The sequence below is a fragment of the Coptis chinensis genome, chromosome 3 (assembly GCF_015680905.1).
Source record: "Coptis chinensis isolate HL-2020 chromosome 3, ASM1568090v1, whole genome shotgun sequence".
Classification (NCBI taxonomy): Eukaryota; Viridiplantae; Streptophyta; class Magnoliopsida; order Ranunculales; family Ranunculaceae; genus Coptis; species Coptis chinensis.
In genome coordinates, this window is record NC_141458.1 from 38,258,837 (window position 1) to 38,279,126 (window position 20,290).

Genomic DNA, 20,290 nt, shown 5'->3' on the forward strand with positions numbered 1-20,290 from the left:
GTAATCTGATGTGAATGAATTGGGTTTCACAAAATCGAGCAATAACTAATATTGGGAATGTCGAAGAGTCACCGTGCTACCCAACTTGGGGACGAAATTTCATAACTTGAGACCGGATACCAAAGTACACTATTTTCTCTCTATTTTTTCAAGCTTTCTGTCTACTTTCCCATCTCTTACGATTGTCTGTTCTCAAAGATCAGAAGTTAGATACTTGGATCAGTAACATCTAATAAATGAATCGGATGGAATTGGAATTGGAATTGGATTTAGATTTGAGTGTTTTGGGTTTCACTTGGTTAGTCTAGTAGAAATACTCATGTTCAAGATGGGAAAATCAGTTTTAATACATTACATAAAACACTCAAAGAACAAAGAATGGGAACAAACTTTCAGTTCAAAGAATCTCATTTGAAGGAACTTTTTGTATAACCTTAGGTTTCTCCCACCCAAATATCATTCCAAAAGGAAATTGACTCTCCAGTACCAGGGAGAAGACACACCCTTTTGCAAAAGTATCCCATTCACTAGTGATGCCCGTCCAATGAGTTATCCCAAAAGTATGGCCAGAGTACAACAGCAATATCGAGGCATTGGCGCTCTTGTGTTTCTGAATATGGAGCTTCAACCCTGCTGATTGTTTTCTTTAATCTGAACATACTGCACACATAATTCCAAAGCAAAAGTCAAATAGTAAAAACAAAATTTTCAAATGTAATCATTCATTCTCTAAGGCTGAGTCCAATGACTCTCTATCCCTTTAAAAGTAGAGCTAAAGTCAACAGATTTTTACTCTCTATCATTAATTTCCTCTTTATATATTAATTTCCTATTTTACTCTTTTATATATACAAAGTAAAATAGAGATATATATATATAAAAATCTAGATAGAGAGTAAAATCTTTTGTATATATATATAGAAAAATAATGATAGAGAGTAAAATATGTTGACTTTAGCTCTATTTTGTTGACTTTAGCTCTACTTTATTGACTTTAACACTACTTTTAAAGGGATAGGGAGCCATTGGACTCAGCCTAAAGGATTCATAGGCATCATCTATCTATGAAAGCTTTCATTATCTCACTAACAAAATTTTGAGACCGTAAGTGATGTTTACGAGTTTCGTGTTTTGAGGCTAGAGCTCTATGATATCAAAAATCAAAGATGTAAAACATAGACACTATAACTACAACTCAGCCCCCTTTTATTGAATTTATGAGTGTTAAGGATACACCAAAACAGAAGATTCATACAAAAAATTTCACACTAAACTGAATCACCAAAAAGCCACGTAGAAAGTTTGAAAATCCACAAACAAATGAGGTGAAAAACATCATGAAGACAATTTTATTACTATATACAATGATTAATCTACATGTAGTCTGCAAAAGTGACAGGCAATCATCCAAAATATAAAAGTCATACTTGTACAGGGAAACAATCTTCCAACATGTTCATGGCATCCAACTTTATGTATAGTTCCTCCCAATAAGTAGGTTCAAACTTGTAGAGGGCCTCTTCTAACTCAACATTACCCAAATTACTCTGTTTATAAAGGAAAAGGGAGAAAATTGTTAATCTTAACAAATAGTAAATAATAAAATAAAAACTACTCACATGTCGGTCACGCCCATAGTAGAAAAAAATTCTTAAACATTTAACATTGTCTTTAAGTGAAAGAGGGTTGTTTTATTATCTTTTACTCTATCTAGGACAACTTTTATTTCTGGAATAGATCTTCTCAAATCACAAATGTATGTGTCTACATCAACATAATCTCTCGTTTTAGTATGAAGAGTCCTCTCATACAGTCCTTGATTAAACAATACAAACAATACAAAATTAAAATATGTATTGATACAGTCTAGTAGTTCAAGGATACTAGATAGCACTTATTAGATATATTAAAAGAAAAATCAAACAGATATTATGCAACATTTTTCCTATTAAGGTGAATCAACAACCCTAAGCCTAGTCATCCATACTCTGGTAAGCTTTAAATCTCAACAAGCTATTGTATTAAAAGTCAGATGCTAGTCACATGACTACTTACAAAAAGCCTAAGAACATAACACTTTATAAGACAAAGATTTCTCCGCTCACTTACATGCCAAAAAACAATTAGTGAAATTACTAACATCAGCATTTTGAAATCGTTATATAATGGAGAAAATTAATTATTGCATGCCATCTTGGTTATCTAAATAATAGTTTAACTGCTTTCGCCCTTGAAATAGGATTAGAGGCCTATCCAGATGCAATCACACTCAACTCCTGTAAAGGTTTCCCTAAGATAAGTGAAACCTAAGATGCATATGAAAGAGTGTTGAAATAGGATCCCTAAGATGCATATGAAAGAGTGAAATTCAATTTCATCATTATCAAATGATGTTCCACTAGTTTGTTTCGTCATTAGAATCTTAGCAAGATCATCAAAGTCTTTGTTTTCTCCATTAGGATTTTCATCTTCAAAATGAAAACAATTAGTGTTAGTAAATATTAAGCAAAAAGTTAAGGCAAAAAACTTTAAATATAAGAAAAAGGAAACTTACCAGTGGGATTTTGAATAATTGGTCTTCTAAATGTCTCAGGATATACAATATTTTCAGACGTCACTCCACCATGTTGTCTATTTCAACACTCTTGAAAATAGACTGTCTCTTCGATGATTAACTTGAAAATTTCATAAAACATATTCATATCAATTTCAACTTTAAAAATAAAAACCTAGTCAATTTTCAAAAGACAACACACTTACCGGCATAGATATCTGAAGAAGTAAGATGTCGTATTTTTGAGCCAAATAAAACCCAGAGTTTTGATACCTTGATTTGAAAGAATATACCAGTGAAGTTCCTGTGAGATACAATCGTCACTAAGCTACAAATCGAATATTTTACACTTATGAGTTCCCTATGTTATGCTACCGGGAACAATCTCCATTACTAGCTCAATAATAAGTAAACAAATGTCCTAAACATTAACGAATAAAGCAGCCGAAAGATATTTCTTCTACTTACATATTAAGAGTTCATAGTACAAAAGTTAAGATCATGTAACTTGGCTAGTATAAACTAACTGAAAGGCAGCTTGTTATCCCATTCTTTTCTCTAAATGAAAAACAGATCAATAATGTTATTACATTTTAATAGTACCCCAAAGCATAGATTCCAACAACTAACAAACATAAACTTAAGTGGGTGTTTGGTTCTCATTTTTTCAAAAAATCATTTTTTCTTAAAAAACATTTTTATGAAAAAGTATTTATTCTAAAAACAGTTTTTCAATAAACATGTTTGGTTGTGATTTTTCTTAAAAGCTATTTTATGAAAACAGATTTCGCACTATGTTTCTCGATATATTTTGGCATATCGTGGCATAAATCACTAAAGTCTAAAACATTGGGGAGTTCATTTGCCTTTACCACCCAAAGTGTTTCCTTCAAAGAAAAATAGTTTTTTAACTTGAAAAACAAGTTTTACCTAATCATCATAAAACAACTTTTTGGGATCAAAAAGTGTTTTTTTGGATGAAAAACTATTTTTTTTTAAAATAGAAACCAAACACATTTATTTTTTCAAAAAATGTTTTTTCACTAATAAACATTTTTTGGCAATAAATAAATAGGATCCAAACACCCCTAAAACTAGCCCAAAATAAACACACCCCAAGACTGAAAAACAAAGAAAGTAACAAGAAAAAAATATACCATTTTTCAAGTGGAAGTTGTTCTTCCATGTGAACACCAAAGGAGAGCAAAACACGGTCAGCAAAGAGAAGGGGAAGACAAAATGAGAAACAAAACCCTATGTAATAGAGAGAAGAGAGTGTGTTATGTCTGCTTGTCTGTGGGTTTAAGAAGGGCTTTGTGTCTTTTGTCTTTGTTTGGGAATGAAAAGTTTTTGCTTTTCAATTTTTCAAAGGCACGAATCTAGAGAGAGACAAAAACATATGATTTTTTGAGATTCTAATATGAGATCCATGCTCACTCTCTCACTGGCAATTTGTTTCAGTGAAAACTGCAAACTGTCCGTGTCAAATTTATGCATTGTTCTGTAGGAGTAATACTACACTTTACACAAGAAAAATGACAATTTTACCTGGCATGTTGCAACATCAATATTGCATTAGTGAAAATAAAAGCTAAAAATCTTTTTTCTCTCACTCAAAACACTTATTCTATTTCCATTATCATTTTTTCATTCTTATTTTGTCATTCTCATTTTTTTTTTCATAGCAAACCACTGTAACGTTAATGTTGCACCAATAAATATCACTTCAATATCAATGTTGTACTATAAAAACCATAGCTAGTAAATTCGTGGACGGCAAAAGTTCGATACGACAATTATTTGCCTAAAATTTAAAATTTTCAACAATAATATTTTTAAATATTCGGTCCAATAAAACGCTAACGGTAAAAATACGATATATGTGTTTTAAACGGGTATAATACGAATGCATTCCTTTAAAATTCGGCTATATATTTTACATTTAAAACTTTGATATATAAGTATATAACATTTTTATTTTTATTTTTACAATTTTATTCATGAAAAAATAATACATATGTCAAATTTTTTGTTCCACTTACTATTACTAACACATTTATTTTTTGTTTCAACTAAAGCCCGACCCGTTTTTTTGAATTTCAAAGATCCAGACATTATAATTCGGCAATTATAAGCCCGGCCCAACCAATTCGCAAATTAAACCATATCATTCAAAAATTCGCCGAATTATTCGTTTTATTCACCAAACCTTATAATTTGCGAATAATTCGACGTATTACTAACTATGATGAAAACCACTGCAACATCAATATTGCATAATGAAAAATCAATGGAATTGATGGTTTGCTATGAAGAAAATATGAGAATGGCAAAATAATAATAAAAAAAATGTTAATGGAAATAGAATAAATATTTTGAGTGAGAGAAAAGAGATTTTTGGCTATTATTTTCACCACTACCAACATTGATGTTGCAACAAATCACGCCACTGTATCTTGACTGTGTTATTTTTCCTGTGTCACTATGTTAGTGTAGTATTACCATAGTTTGTGATTCCGAACGAAACTTTGGAATTCCGAATATATAGTCGAAATATCTGAAATTCCAAATATAATAGAGGTCGAAATTTAATGAATTTTGGTTTTTGAATTTGTCGGAATTTCAAAATTCCGAACTATGAGTATTACTCTTTCTCTGTGCAACATTGACGTTGTAGTGGTTTTCATGGTGTAACATTAATATTGGGTGGTACATCTCGATATAACATTGATATTACAGTGGTGGTTTTTCATATTGCAACATTGATGTCACTGTGTCAAATTCTATGTATGAGTGTAGAATTATTAATATTTTTAACACCTACCTCGTCCGTAACCGTAGTCCCGAATTGGGCCTTTGGACTTGGGCCCGTTTTAGGCTCCTTCCTCATTTCTAACCCTAAACCCTAAACTTTAAACCTCTCTAAAACCCCAATATTTTCTACTTGATTCTCCACCAAATTTTGAACATGGCACTTGAAGACCCATCATCAAATCTGAATCCCACAACAATAGGCAAAGCAGTAGACGCACTACTCAAATATAACAAATCCCAAACCAAGAATAAAAAAGCTCAATTACTAGAACATGATGACTTCATTTACTTAATCCTAACACTTAAAAAAATCCCACCCAAAGGTAGAACTAACCCTTACAAGATTCCTTTACCTTCTCCCTTCCACCCCTTTGATTCTTCTCAGGAGTTATGCCTTATAATTGATGATAGGTCTAAGACTAAGTTTTCACTTACTTCTGAAGCTGCTAAAAAAAAGGTACAAGCTGAAAACATACCTGTTAGTAAAGTACTTAAGTTCAGTAAGTTGAAATCTGATTATAAGCCCTTTGAAGCCAAAAGAAAGTTATGTACTTCATATGATATGTTTTTCGCGGATAAACGGATAATACCGTTACTTCCTAGGCAATTAGGGAAGGAGTTTTTTAAGAAAAAGAAGATACCCATACCTGTGGATTTGTCGCATAAGAATTGGAAGGAACAGATTAAGAGGGCGTGTGAGGCCGCATTGTTTTATTTACGGACGGGGACTTGTAGTGTTATTAAAATTGGGAAGGTGTTGCAGGAGAGGAATGAGATTGTTGATAATGTGGTTGCTGCTGTTAAGGGGATTGTTGAGATTGTTCAAGAAGTGGGGAATGTTAGGTCACTTCATTTGAAGTTATCAGAGTCTTTGGTTTTACCGGTTTATCAGACTGTGCCTGATATTGGGATGAAGATTGCGGGTGTTGAGAAGAGAGAGGAGAAGATGGATGTTGATAGTCAAGGTGAGTCGGAGAAGGAAGGGGAGAAGTCTAGGAAGAGTATGAAGTTGAAGAAGGGGAAGAAGGGGAGGATTCATGAAATTCAGTATTTGGATAACAATGTTGACGAAATGTTGGATGATGTGCTGAGTGATGATGAGGATGATGAGATCAATGTTAATGCCCTTGTTGAAGTTTTGGATAAAAAGAGGAAGAAGTCAGAGAGCGCACAAATGGAGTTGGTTCTTAAGGAGGTTAATGACGAGAAACAGCTGAAGAAAACTCCCAAACTGAAGAAGGGAGAAGCTGCAAAGAAGAAGAAGAAGAAAAATGTGGTTGCTTCAGATAGTAACGGGGGAGAACAGGAAATTGATGATGAAGCAGTTGGCAACATATCAGTTCCCAGTGACTTGAAAAGGAAAAAGAAGATTAAAGTTGGAAAAACTGATAGTGGAGGTATTAAATTGAAGAGTACGAAGAGCATGCGAATCTAACCAAGCTAGCTGTATATTTATGGTGCAGTTGCTTGAGATAGTGTTTCGCAGAGGAATGTTATTGCCCGTCCATGAAGTATGGTTATTTTTGTTAACTCCATTGCTGATTTGTTTTAAGTTATTTATGTTGTTACTTAATAGAGTGTTGTACTACATTTTTATTTTAGTGAGTGCTAAGTTTGAAGACAATTGAATCAGTTACGCATGTTTTCAATCAAGAGGAAATTTGTTTTTTTGGTATCAATTAGCATTTCCAATGACCTTTACTGAAGTATAATTGATCACTTCTTTCTGCTAATACCTAATGGCAAATGCCTGGACTTGAAATGATTTGATACCTGAGACCTCAGGAAGATTTTATTAGGTCCTAGTATACTGCTAATCCGTTATTACAGTACCAGATATTGGTTATATAGAATCTTCCGAGGAAGATCTGTAATTGCAGTAGTAGGTTTTGGTTATATAGTGTCTTAACAAGGAAGACTGGAGAATCCTTTAGAGTAGAATTCTGGTAATGTTGATATTTCCTAGTATTATTTACAGGAGACGATGCTGTAAATCTCTGAGTGACCTCCGTCTGTAGCTTTCTTCTAATGGCCCTGCTTGGTTTACATCCTGGTAAGATGCAGAACCTTCTTGAGGTGCATCATAGTTCCTTCTAAGCTATCATGATTGGTAGACCTTCTCCTAGTTTAACTCCACGTTTACAGTTCCTTCCCTAGCTGAAGATGGGAACTGATTGTAAAACATGGGGTCAACCACCCAAGGCTTGACTAACAGTAATGTAATTTATCCTATCGATTGTTCTATTTATTTCATAATTTACCTGTGTACAGTGTACTGATAGCTGCACATCGACAAACGAATCTTAATAAAGTCCTACATGGGAGGATTAAAGCTCACAACACAGAAAATGGTCTTAAGCTACAAATTTTTAAGATCTGGCTTTGAGTAGCATTTTGAGTAAGAGAAAGAAACTTATGAAATAGGTATCTCTAAGTAATGGAAAAATTGTTAGCTATAAGTCTATAACTAACAAACTGGGGCACACATTGTTCACGGTGGAAACTTAAAGAAAGAATTTAGGTTTGGATCTCTACAAGCATGGGATAATCAGCTTAACCGTAATTCAAGATGGAAAAAATCTCCATTTCAAGGTGTTACTTAGGATTTGCTATCTTTTTCGTTTCTGTTCAATATCGTTTCTTGTCTTAGTTACCTGTTAAGGCTGTAATTATACTCTTTAGGTGGGGTACGTCGATGTACATCGGATCAGGTGGTCCTTTGTTAATATCCGTTGGCTGTTTCTTTTGGTATTGATGTTAATCTCATGTTTATATCGATTTAATATCTTTTACCCATCAAAAGATGAAGAAGATGGAAACGAGAATTTGAAAATATGTGCACTTGAGAGTTGAGAGTCTGGTAAACCTCTATAAGATTCATCTGTTCTTTGAATAGGCCATCTTTTTCTTTTGGTTAACGTCATAGACTGAATCGATGATTTAATTTGCTTTACCCCAAACCAATTCCTAGTTCGCCAAAAATCTCTGAATTTTGATGAACCTAATTCAGGAAAATGTAATTGCCCAGTAAAGTATTTGGGTTATATGAAAGATGATATTTACATGCTTATACTCCTTATCTGAAGATCCAGTGGAAGATGACCCCACTTGTTCTGTGCCTGTGTAAGTAGAATTGCAGGAATTTAAACAAGATCTTTGCACAGCAATCAATAGTGGAAGTGAAGGTTATGCCACTTGGTAGTTATTTTTAGGAAGATTGGAAGTCTTGGAGGTATCAGATACGAAATAATGGTTGTTGAGTGACTGGAAGATGTTAGACTCTAATATATTCATGTTGTTTTTCTGTTGGATGTTTGGTTGTGCTTTTGCTTGTGTGTTTAACTCAATTCCCATCTATTATGATGCAAAGGAGCTAGTTCCTCCTAATTGGAAGAAAGGGGAATGTGATTTACAGACTGTTATGTGTGCTGTTGTTAGTACGTAGTAGAACTCCAAAGAATTACAGTAAAGTGGTATTCGATATGTTCCACATTGTCAATCTTCACTTAATGGAGCCCAGATTACTTGACAAAATACTTAGCAAGGAGCCTGAAAAGGCCATGGAGTTTCAAGCTAATTTGCCTAGATATAGTAAGTGAAATACAGTGCAGCTGAAGCGTCATTTGGATTGCAGTCCCCACAATGGAGACATATCGTCTCTTAAAGTACCCCACACAACAAGAAATAAGCGGAATAAACAATCATCATCATGACTTCAGGTTCTTCTAATAAAAAAAAGAAAAGAAAGGCTGCCAGAAAAAAAAAAAAAAAAAACAAGTCTTACAACAAATTTACCAACAACAACAAAGGCATCAACGTACATTCTCCACAACTAACTTTCAAGGTACGTACTTACTCTCTCCCCAGGCCACTTACCTGTTATTCAACAAAACATGTTTGCATGATATACTTGTTAGTTTTATCACTTTTATGTCTGTCACTTCTGTCAACTTATTCATGTATGTGTGCCCATGACGTTGCTTTCCATAACATTTTCTCTGTTTTGCATATATCTATGTTTTCTCTTTTATAAACAGGAGAAATGAACGTGGGTGTGTCACCTTTACATCTGATGATCGTAAAGATGTAAACAAAATGGAAAAATACAAGAAGAAAGTTGTTCTACCAGTACTGTTGGGCTTGTCTTAGAATCAAGTTTAATGGAGGGATCTGGGAATGATGGAGATGAAAAGTCATTGAAGAAACCGGAAACAGAACCATCAGGAATGGAGGAGGAAAGGGTTGTGAGAGAAAATGAATCTGAGGGTGATTCTGTGAGTAGAGCTGTTAGCATTGAGTATGTTGATGTAGGTGATAATGCTGAGAAGGTTACAGGTAGTACTTCTCTTGAAGAGCCTCAAATGGTTGAAAAGAATGAGTCTTTGGTAGTGAGAAGCCAGTGTTATTGAAAGAAGAAGATAAGGATTCATTTGTTGAAGCTGTTCGTCCTGTTGAGGTCGAAGAGGCTGGCTCTTCAACCACTGAAGTGGTTTCTTCTCATCCTATTGATAAGGTTGTTTTGATTTCTGAAGAGATGATTCAAGTTCTGGAAGACAATCCTGCTGTAAAAACTGGGGATTCAAGTGTAACTGGATTGCTTCCTGAGAAAAATGAGGACAAATTGGTGTCGTCGCGAGACGCTATTGTTGAAACTAGTGATGAACCTAAAGAGTCTGATTCTATTGAGGTCCCTCAAAATCAGGTGAAAAGATTTGTTTAGTTGTTTTATATATGTGCTTTTTTCTGTCCTGCTTTGTTTGTTAAGCAAATCATTATATTCTTTAACCGTGATAATGGATCAGGAGCTGGAAAATGTGCCTTTCACTCAACCGTTGGTGCAGAGAACTACATGGAACAGTTGTTGTGGATTGTTTGATGTCCTATCAGGCTCCAATAGATAAGAGTAAGTGAAAAAGCCTCTCTTGTTTGATTCAATTGTCTGTATTCATCAGTCAAATATGTGTTAATGGAAGATGATTGAATTATAGTTGTTGTTGCTATCTGTATGTAGAATGGGGATTCTGCAAGTTGTCGAGTCTTTGAATTTTTTATCATCTGTACAGGTCTTGGTTTAGTAATATGGAATTTCCAAATGTTAACCAAAGATGATTTCTGAAGAGCAAACATGTTTCCACTTTGAAACACTAAACTAACAAACCATAAATAAGGTAATATAATCCACATTACACATAAGTTTTACTAACAACCCTTTCTCCTTATCATGTGAGACACCACTAGTCAATTGTAGAACTGCTCTTTTATCACTTTAATATCCCTTTTGATTTCTCAACCATTGCTGAAATTTGCTAGGAACTATAAGGAATTTGCAATCCTTTAATCTCTTTCCCCTCGTAATAATGAGATACCAATATATTAAGCTCATCCTCAGGCCTTTCTGTCTTGGACGAGGTGTCGCGCAAACTAGTGAAGACTAATGTAGCCTACACCTCTTTTTCTTTGATTTACCTTCTATACATATGATTTATATTTGATGCACTGTTATTCTGTCCTGGAATTTTCTTTCCTCTCATTTTCCCCTTTGGTTCAACTGTTGAATTCTTGAATGCTGAGGACTGTGATTATGATTTCCCATAGTTTTGTCCAACACCTTCATCCATGTCATCTGGCAAATAAAAAGTCCTATTCTTGATATGTAGTTTACTACTTCTTAATCTAAGAATGCAATAGTGAATGCAACTAAGTCATAGGGAAAAATAGCATACGGCAGAGGAGATTGAGAAGAATATCATGCCTGAGAAACATGGATAAACTCTAGTATCTAGCAAATGAGAAAGGAGCAATAGAAAACTGAAGGTTTTTAAGAGAGCAGTATGACTAAGAAGTCAAGGATAAACCTCTTAAACGGAAGAGCTGAACAACCACTGACCTGCTTTTGCAAATAGAGTCTATCCCAATTAACAAAAATCACTGTGCATCTTACAGTACTCATTCATGGGAGATAAAGGGGCTAATTATAGTCAGTGAAACTTTCCTTACGTCATCTTGGTTTAAGTCACCCTTTCCTACAAACATTTATACTGGCCTGAAGTAGGGGTGTTTAAACATTTATATACTTCATGGTGCACTGCATTGGACAAGGAAGCAGCAGGAGCATTTGTCTCATCTTATGTAATTCTGAGGTGCTCTAACAATGTGTGATGCTTGTTATCTTATCAAAAATTGGTATCACTTCTGTTACTATTATGTTCGGCAGAATGATCTATTGCCACATAACCTGTTCAAAAATGGCTTTCTAGAAGTAGCATTTCTTATAAAGTAATGCAGTTGGCAATTCTTTTTTTTTTTCTATTTTGTTTCCTGCCTGGCTGGCATGGCTGCCTCATACTGAAATTTTCCAGTTTTGGATCCTTTCTTCCATGAACTTATAATGTGATTTTCCCTCTGTCAGTTAGAAATGTGAGCAGATGGACACGATTAGGTTAATGTCTTAACTGTAGTAAGACAATGCCTGGGTCACTGGGCCATGAAGAACAAGATGCAAAAACATTCGCCTCATGGGTATTGTTGTTTCCCTTAGTATTGTTTCTTCTTTCTACTAGTTTTTTGTTAGTTATAGTGGAGATCTTGGTTTGGGTGGGTCTGATCCTATGCTTACGAAGAAGGAAATTTTCCATTACTTCATGCCTTCACTTAGAACTAGGGCATTTCTACCCTAACATTAAAGCATATCTACAAACTTAATTTTAATTATATTGATAGTTTGTTTTTTCTTCTGGAATTTCCTAAACAGGAAAGTGGACTACTTGAAATATGATAACTGTTACAATACTGGTACTGATGGAATCTCTTAGTGATATTTCTATCTACTTATGTGTGAGCAAAATGGAGGAGGAGAACTTTGTGAGTTCTCTCCACTTTAGTGCTTTGAAGATAGTCCCACATTGGTTATCCACCACTGACTTAGTAAGTATTGAGGACTTCCTCTACCATAAGGATGTGCCTTTAGGGTACAAAGGCTTTTGTGTTAGGAGGGAGGACTTACACAAAGCCACACATGCGCCCGCACTGCGTCGCATTGTCCGGGTCGGGTTCGGGCTTGGGCTTACTGTGTGTGTCTAGTTAGTGGGTAGTGGCTTGGCCAATTGCCACACACCATCCTAACCCTAGCTGCTGCTGCTTCTCTTCTTATTGTTAGCCGCCAGAGAGAGTTATACGCCGTTCTAGAGAGTAGTTTGTTTTAGTGCAAGGCAGACTGCTGTAATCATTGTATCCTGTGAGGAGAAGACGCCACTGCTACCTTTCTACACCATTGGAAGGGGCGAAATCTTTCCTTAAGGACAGTGTCATACACGCCTTGGTTGTTTATTGTTCCTACTGTCCTCGACTCTACTGTTTTCTTATTCCGGTTCTAACAGGTACTACGTGCATACCCCCAAGGAAAGGTATTATTGTATTAAAATAGTGTTCTTTACTTCATTCTGGTATTAAAGTGCACGTTTGTTTATAGAGTGGGCAATAGATGCAACTGGTATTCTTTTGAGAGGGAAAGGTGGCTGATCGATTGTGAAAATGGTGAGATACTTTTGATGCACTAACATGATTTTTTTTATTTGTGCTTCTATGGTTGATATAGGTACCCTAAAATGAGACAGGCTTTACTTAACTCTGGAAGATGCATCTATTTCCCTCTATGTGAATGGCAACTCAATTCTTTTCATACTTGATCGAGGGGGGAAAAGAACATTTAAATTCTTTTGTGATGACTAATATAACACTTAATTGATTACGTATCGAATAAGCGTCTAAGCGTTCTTTTTGGATTTCAGGGGTCAGTACCACATGTAAAGGAAACTTCTGGGACCCCATTAATGGAGAATATAGTAAATTGCTTGATAAAGTTGACGAGGTATTTTCTGTCCATTTACAATTTCGTAGGCGTATATCTGTCTATTCTAATGCATTCTAGTGTATCAATATAGACTTTTGGCTTGTCATAAGGCTGTACCTGAGTGTCACTTACACTAACATCTTCTTAGTGGTTTAAATGTCATTTCATATTTAGGAGAGATATCATATTGAAAAGATCCTGCCACTGCTACTTACTAGATTACCCTAAATAAAATCGCCCTAGATTGGCCAGGCAAATCAGTTTAAAAGTGATGTCCCCTGCCTGCTATTACTTGCAGCTAAAGTTAGAATTGAACCTCATCTATATTAGGTCAGCAGATCACCTTCTCCATTCTCTCTAATGTTACGAACAAAACCCAATTCTCTATTTCCTCTACCAAAAAAGAAATTAAAAAAACCAATTCTCTCCAAAATCCAAACACCAAATAGATTACCCGCTTCTACCATACCGGTCTAATTAAAATTCCAATCCCACCGCATCAATTTCTTATTTTGAACTCTTCTAGTTTTGGATTAAAGAACCATATATAGGAAATTCCAATCATTAAGCTTCTGATTTTAGTTCAAATCGGTGTTATAGAATCAGTAATTCAAATAGTTGTTGTTTCAGTTACTGTTGATCGAAATTTTCACATTTGTCTTTATGTGATAGAAACTGCACTGGGAGTTAAGAATGAGGAAATGGCACTTATCGGTTTGCCTGATGAGTCAAAAGGTTGGTATTCATGTTTTGATTATACTATTTGTTGTCTTGTATAATCTGCGTGCCTATGAACTGTGAATAGAAGGAGATTAAGTTTTATTGTTATATTTTTGTCAAATGCTGCATATCGAATGACAGCAGATAGCATCATAGCTTTATCTCCTCGACACGAGTTTTTCTTTCCCCCATCTTTTGCTGAAGTTGTAAACTAAACAAACACAATTACAACTAGCCAACTAGGGCACATTCTTTGTGGGTAAAAGAAGCCATGAGCATAGTTGATGGATTCATTTTGGTGTAATCGTTGTTGCGGATCTGATCGATAGTGACACCATGGATTCAAACCGTATTCTTCTTTCTTCTGAGATCGACTTCAGGTCCATTTCTCCTTTCTTCTTTTCATTGATCTATTTTCTCAATCTCTCCATCACTTATAAATAATTTTTTCCATAGATAAATGTTACTCTTAAAATATTTGGTTCATTTCGTTCTTGAGATGTTTAATTTCAGGTTAGGTTGCGTTTCTGTTCAACCAATTGGGGTATGTATCACTTGAACTAAGCTAGGATTTTTATTTGGTTGGGGAATCGCATAAAAGGATTTTTTGTTTTTTCTATTATTTGGGTGATTGTTCAATCAATGGATTTTGTTCACTTTGATTTTCAGTTGACCTTTGTTGCACAATATCCTATTTAGGTTTCGTATTCAAGAATACCGAGACAACTTTGGGTGTCATGTGAGTTATGCTGGATGTGTGCTGGTTTTTCTTGCCATTTTGTTGATAGGTTTGTACTGTTGAAGGTTAAATTAATCCATTATTTGCAGTCAATTTGGTTTATTTTCCTCTTTGCTGAAGGCTGAAGCCTTTATTACTATTCTCTGTTGTTTCTTATTCCATATTTGTCTTCTCTTCTCCATTTCTATATTTTCAAATGTTATTAATTTATCAGTCGATGGTGGAGACTCAAGAGAATCATACTTTTCTAGTCGTATACATGCAACCCAGGTTTGCTTTCTATCGACTTTTTTCTATAGGGTTTTGTTTCCCTATTCTAACATTTAGTTTTAATCTAGTATAACATATAAGTTTACTTGGAATAATTTGTGATATTTGGTTTCACTGTGTACTCAACCTTGGCTTTTTATTTTAGTTGTATTAATGGATTCAGTAAATTTAGCCTGAGAACTCAAACAAGTGAAGATGAGAATAAATATATGGCGAGCATCAAACAAGTAAGATATAGGAAGGAAGTGGTTGAGGCACTACAAGAAAAATGGTCGTTCATGCATGAAGTAGCTAGCACAAGGTACGTGGTAGTTCTTGATCTGTTCAAATCTTACTAGCCATGACACTTTCCATTGATTGAACTCTTTGAATTATGTTCACAATTTGGATGGTGCTCCTGCAGAATTTGGCCTATTGTAAAATGGAAAAGAAGTGAGGGTTTATGATACTTAAAAGCATCCTAATGGGAAAGGGAATAAGGTACTACTTGTTAGACCAAAATGAATTTCTTATGTCTTGTAATGAATTTGGAATGTGTAATCAATTTCAACTAGGCCATTGCTGTAAAATCCCTAGAACCTTTTTAGTTGCTTGCCATAGATCCTACACGCTGGTTGTTTGGACCTCAATAATGCTACATCTAGATCCATGCCAAACTCTGATCCGTTGGTTATATGTACAAATGATTATCTGAACAAGGTATCATGTCCTGATTATTTTGAAATTGAAGTTTTATTCTCCTTGGTGTTTAACATATTCAAATGGGAACTCTAAATTGTGGCTGAACTGTACATGAATATATTCTTTACATGTGTTGCACTCTTAAAGCTTGTTATGTTTCTTATATCTGGATTAGGGTTTTGATGTTGCTACTTCAACACCAATATTAATTATCGGTGTTTGTTTATGCTATAGGAAGACTATATGGTGTGTTATTTGAAGAAAGATGCTCATTTAAACTCCTCATGCGAGAGTTTGCTTTTGGTTTTATGTTATTGGAAGAGAGGTCAGTACCTATTTAAGCTTTGATTTATTGCAGTAAATTATGTTTAAACTAACCACTTTTGGGTTGTTCGAAGTGACTATCAGGAAGCCATCCCTTGTACAAAACTACATACGTAAAGTCAAGTAAGTAACAAAAGTGAGCCTACAACATTTCTTTCTCTTAAAACTCTACTGCTAGCAATTTTAACCATACTCAACTTTTCTTTGATTGTACAAATTTGTAGTCAAGGTGGATGATAGATGGTGGATAGCATGGTTGGTACTGTCCTGGTTAGTAATTAGATTTTTTAGGGTGCAAAATAAAAGTTTTGTGGCTTATTTGTATATAGTTTCTTTGGCTACTCTTGCATTTTCGCTAGACGCAAGTCAATGTTTGTTTGTGATACAATGGATTCATAGCTCAAAATGGCAAGAGCACTCAAATATTTTGAGAGGATGATGGTTCGAATCCATCTGGATCCAATTATGTTTTTGTTTTTCAATTTAAATTTGTTCTTTTGCAAGCACCCCTTTTAAGTGATGTCAATGGGCTTTTCTAATGTCATTTTTCCAAAAGTAATGTCAAATTGTTGAATATTACATCAGGTAAAAAGTTATTTCTATTCTTACAACATCAATTTATGAAGTGATGTTGTATCTTTACCCTTATAACATCTTTTCAAAAATGATCTAAAATGTTACGACATCACTTCCAGACATCAATCAAAAAGTGATGTTAAAAACACACATTTGTAACGTCACCACTAGTAACATCACTTTCGTAAGTGATGTGATACAGTTTTAACTTTTTCAGTGATGTAATACAACTTTTCTGTTGTAGTTACATGGGAGTTACACTCACTAAACTACCTGTCACATATTTTGGACTACCACTCACCTCCATAAGGCTGGGTATCAAAGACTGCTACCCTCTAGTAGAAAAGATCACGTGCAGAATCCAAATTTGGAAGTCTCGATGCCTATCACATGCTGGTAGACATGAGCTTATACACTTCGTGCTCACAACTTTTCATGTATATTGGGCAAGAACTTTTGTACTGCCAGTCACAGTCCTTGATCAAGTGTCTAAGATATGCAATGATTTTCTTTGGAGTGGTTCTTCTTTGAACAGTAGCATGCACCATGCCAGTTGCCTTAAAACTGCTTTACCAAAGAAGAAGGATCTAGCTTAGAATCTAGAATAAGGCATCCTATTGTGGACTAGTTTACAAGATTGTAACTAAAGGTGAGAGTCTATGGACAAAGTGGGTGTGGAACCAACATATTAAAGAGAACAAATCCTGGCACATGAAGATACCACAACATTGCTCGTGGGTATAGAGTAACATTCTACAGATAAGTGTGGCTGTGAGATTCACTAGATATGTCATTGGTTCTAGGACTAACACATAAGTATGGTACGACCCATGGTGTGGAGATAAGATTCTTATTGATGATCCAGCAGCAAAGAACTAGCTGAATGTACCTTTGGAAGCCAAAGTAAGTTATCTGGTCACAAATGGAGAATGGAACACTACTGTTCACAGTATGCCAGAAGGGGAGTTGAAAAGAAAGATTCCAAGTACAGAGTCATGTACATGAAGACAGAGTGGTGTGGACTTTATAAGCAAATAGGGTATATAGTTCAAAGTCAGCCTATAATGCTCTCATAATCCCTAGAGAGAAAGTCATGCGGTTCAATCTGGTATGGAGAAAACTGATGATATGATACCAAAACATTCTTTTACATCTTGGCAACTTATGGCAAGAAGCTTACCAACACATGATAGACTGGTAAAGAAAAAAGGTGTTACAAGAATCAAAGTGTTGCTTCTGCCACACAATACTAGAGAAAACTCAAAACACCTATTTTTTTAGTGCCCCTAGAAAAATGCAGTGTGGAAAGGGATTAAAAATCTTCTAGGTCTGAGAATTCAAGGTGATACTAATAGAGATGAAGTGCAGCAGGGATTATAAGAGATAGCGAAGGTGAGGTTTTGCTTGCCTTCACTAGTGGAGGGGGATTGAGGTCTGCCCTATTCCAAGAAGGAAAGGTTATATTACTTGGACTATGTACAAGGTTGCCTAAAGATAAACAAATCTGAGATTATAATGATTCCCTTAGAGCCGTCAGAATTCTCGGAGATAAGGAACCAGCTCCATGGTACTGCCTAGATCTTGTGCTTGGTATTAAAAGCATCATGTATGGTGCTTGCACTGTATCTATGATCCATAGAGAGTTGTGACTACCGAGCTAGTTTAGATAGTCATCAAATTAAACTTGTAACCACTTCACTCCTTTTGATGAGAAGCTTAGCTTATGTGTAAAAGAGAATAATGATATGCTAAGATTTATATGGGGTTTTAATACATGTCGGGTCAGCCATAACTCTAAATCTAGTTATAAAAAAAAAAAAAAAAAAAGCTTTTGAAATTCATGTTACTTTGTCCTTTATTGCAACACAAGCCATAGTAAATCATTTCTTTAATAACTAGCATAAATTTTCATCAAGAAACATCTAAGATGAAAGTGAATAAAATAAACACATTTATATTGATCCCGTTTCTGGCTGGATTCTGTACTGTTTGAGTATTTGGGTTTTAGTCTGGATTTGTTGAGCTTCACATGGACTTGATCGGAAGGCATATATATACTCTATATTCCGTGCTTAAATGTTGGCTTTATCATCATTTTTACATTAGTTGTTCCAACCTGCAAAAAACACGAAGATGCAATTATTTCATAATTATTAAGCACAAAATTGACCGAAATGTTACGTCTTTACGGGGTTTTATAATACAGTTTTGAGTGCTTATTATATATCAATTCAAAGTTTGAAAACAAACAACTAGTCCACATGTAATACATCAAATACTTACATATACAAATATCGCATCACATAAAACGATAGATTGTAAGCTCACGTTGGATCCATGATTTTGAATCTCTAGAAAGTTATTTATTGAGTTGCAAAGAATTGAAGTTTTCTATATTTGCAACACAAATAATAGTAATTCTAATGTTTCTTTATTAATACAACTCATCTCCTTTAATACAATTCAAGAAGATCCCGAAATCATGTTTCAATGTATGACTTTAAACAAATGTAAGTATCATCTCATGTTGTTTGTTTTTTTAATAATCTCAAGTTGGATTTCCTAATTGTGTTTTCATATGAGTGATCGAGACATGCAAGACTCATATTAGTTTCGCAAATAAAACAATAAATAAATTAGAACGAGCAATAACTAGCTTTATAAGTATGAAGTTTGCACTCAGGTGAAAAAAGTAACAAGAGCAAAATTCAACCGAAATGAATCTCTCAAAATTATCGGAATGTATATCTCGACATCTTACCCGTCTTTTAGCAATTGCGAATACAATCGTAGTGAAGTAAGATTTTACATCATCATAGCCACCTAGACCAACACAGATACATTAGAGTGTCTACCTTTCTAAGAAATACACAATGCAACAACCCATATTTCATATAAATAATTCACACCTAAAAACACCTCTCAAAATCCAATAAGTATTACTAATACAAAATACTACCCCTAAGGGTAAACCAATATTTGACCTAGACTTGTTAGAAAATAGTACTAAATATACCATTGTAGCTTGGGACAGGAAACCCAAACTAATTGGAAGAAAAAGAAGAAGAAAAAAAACTATAATATAAAACAAATATGGTGCATTAAGAGCCTCGGCTACACAAAAATAGTTTTGTAACTAATTAGTAACTGTAGCTGCAACCTCCAAGTCCACAAATCAATATTGGTTTAAAAGTCTCCTCTATCCCGGCCATGCCTTACATTATTTCATGGCATGGAGCTAATTGGGGCGGTTACAAGGTATATATGTAGCATCTGTCCCCTATATCTCTATACATTCTTATTTTTCTGATAATTAGTTTTACAGCATTAAGGGAAAAAAAAATACAAGAGAGCATACCGGCAGTACTAAACCATATGTGCGGCAGCTTCAATACTGTCGACTCAACTTGATAAACACCGGATATGAAACCTCGTTTCAAATTGTATACGCCGAGATTGTGACCACCATAAGGTGTTTTGATGAACCTAGCAAAAAAATAAGTAGGAAGTTGCTTTTACATTATTGCCCTCGGCTATTCTCTTGTTTGAGGACGTATGTGAGCTCCATATCCAATTAGGAGTTCTACTACATTTTCCAAACCTTGATGTTTTTCTCCTTACCGGTAAAGGTTCTAGGTTTTCTCATTTGTGATGGTTTACTTAAAGATCAATCTGGATCCTTAACCTTTATTCCCCTAGCATGGGAAGGGTTCATATGTTTGTACCGCACTTCTCGACTATGGACATGAGATCTTGAAGAAGA

The 20,290-nt window shown here is 34.8% G+C and overlaps 1 protein-coding gene and 1 long non-coding RNA gene across 3 annotated transcripts; one reads left to right on the forward strand and one right to left on the reverse strand.

The window, feature by feature from the left end:
- Window positions 1–316: 316 nt before the first annotated feature.
- Window positions 317–4,067, reverse strand: LOC147509514 (uncharacterized). 2 transcript variants are annotated; one of them, XR_015218506.1, is made up of 5 exons: window positions 3,712–4,067; window positions 2,761–2,858; window positions 2,555–2,675; window positions 1,428–2,468; window positions 317–660 (listed from the first exon to the last, which is right to left on the reverse strand). It is a non-coding gene; the product is annotated as an uncharacterized LOC147509514 (long non-coding RNA). The 2 variants fall into 2 exon arrangements; XR_015218507.1 differs by having other exon boundaries at window positions 324–660; window positions 1,428–1,547; window positions 3,712–3,988.
- Window positions 4,068–5,449: 1,382 nt separating this feature from the next.
- Window positions 5,450–7,047, forward strand: LOC147509515 (putative ribosome biogenesis protein C8F11.04). Its single transcript, XM_086601777.1, has one exon. The coding sequence runs from the start codon at window positions 5,523–5,525 to the stop codon at window positions 6,801–6,803; it is 1,281 nt and encodes a 426-aa protein (XP_086457903.1). The 5' UTR covers window positions 5,450–5,522; the 3' UTR covers window positions 6,804–7,047.
- The last annotated feature ends 13,243 nt before the right edge of the window (window positions 7,048–20,290 follow it).

What these genes read in the sequence shown, in the direction of transcription:
- LOC147509515 (XM_086601777.1), top strand. Translation starts at nt 5,523, where the DNA reads ATGGCACTTGAAGACCCATCATCAAATCTGAATCCCACAACAATAGGC.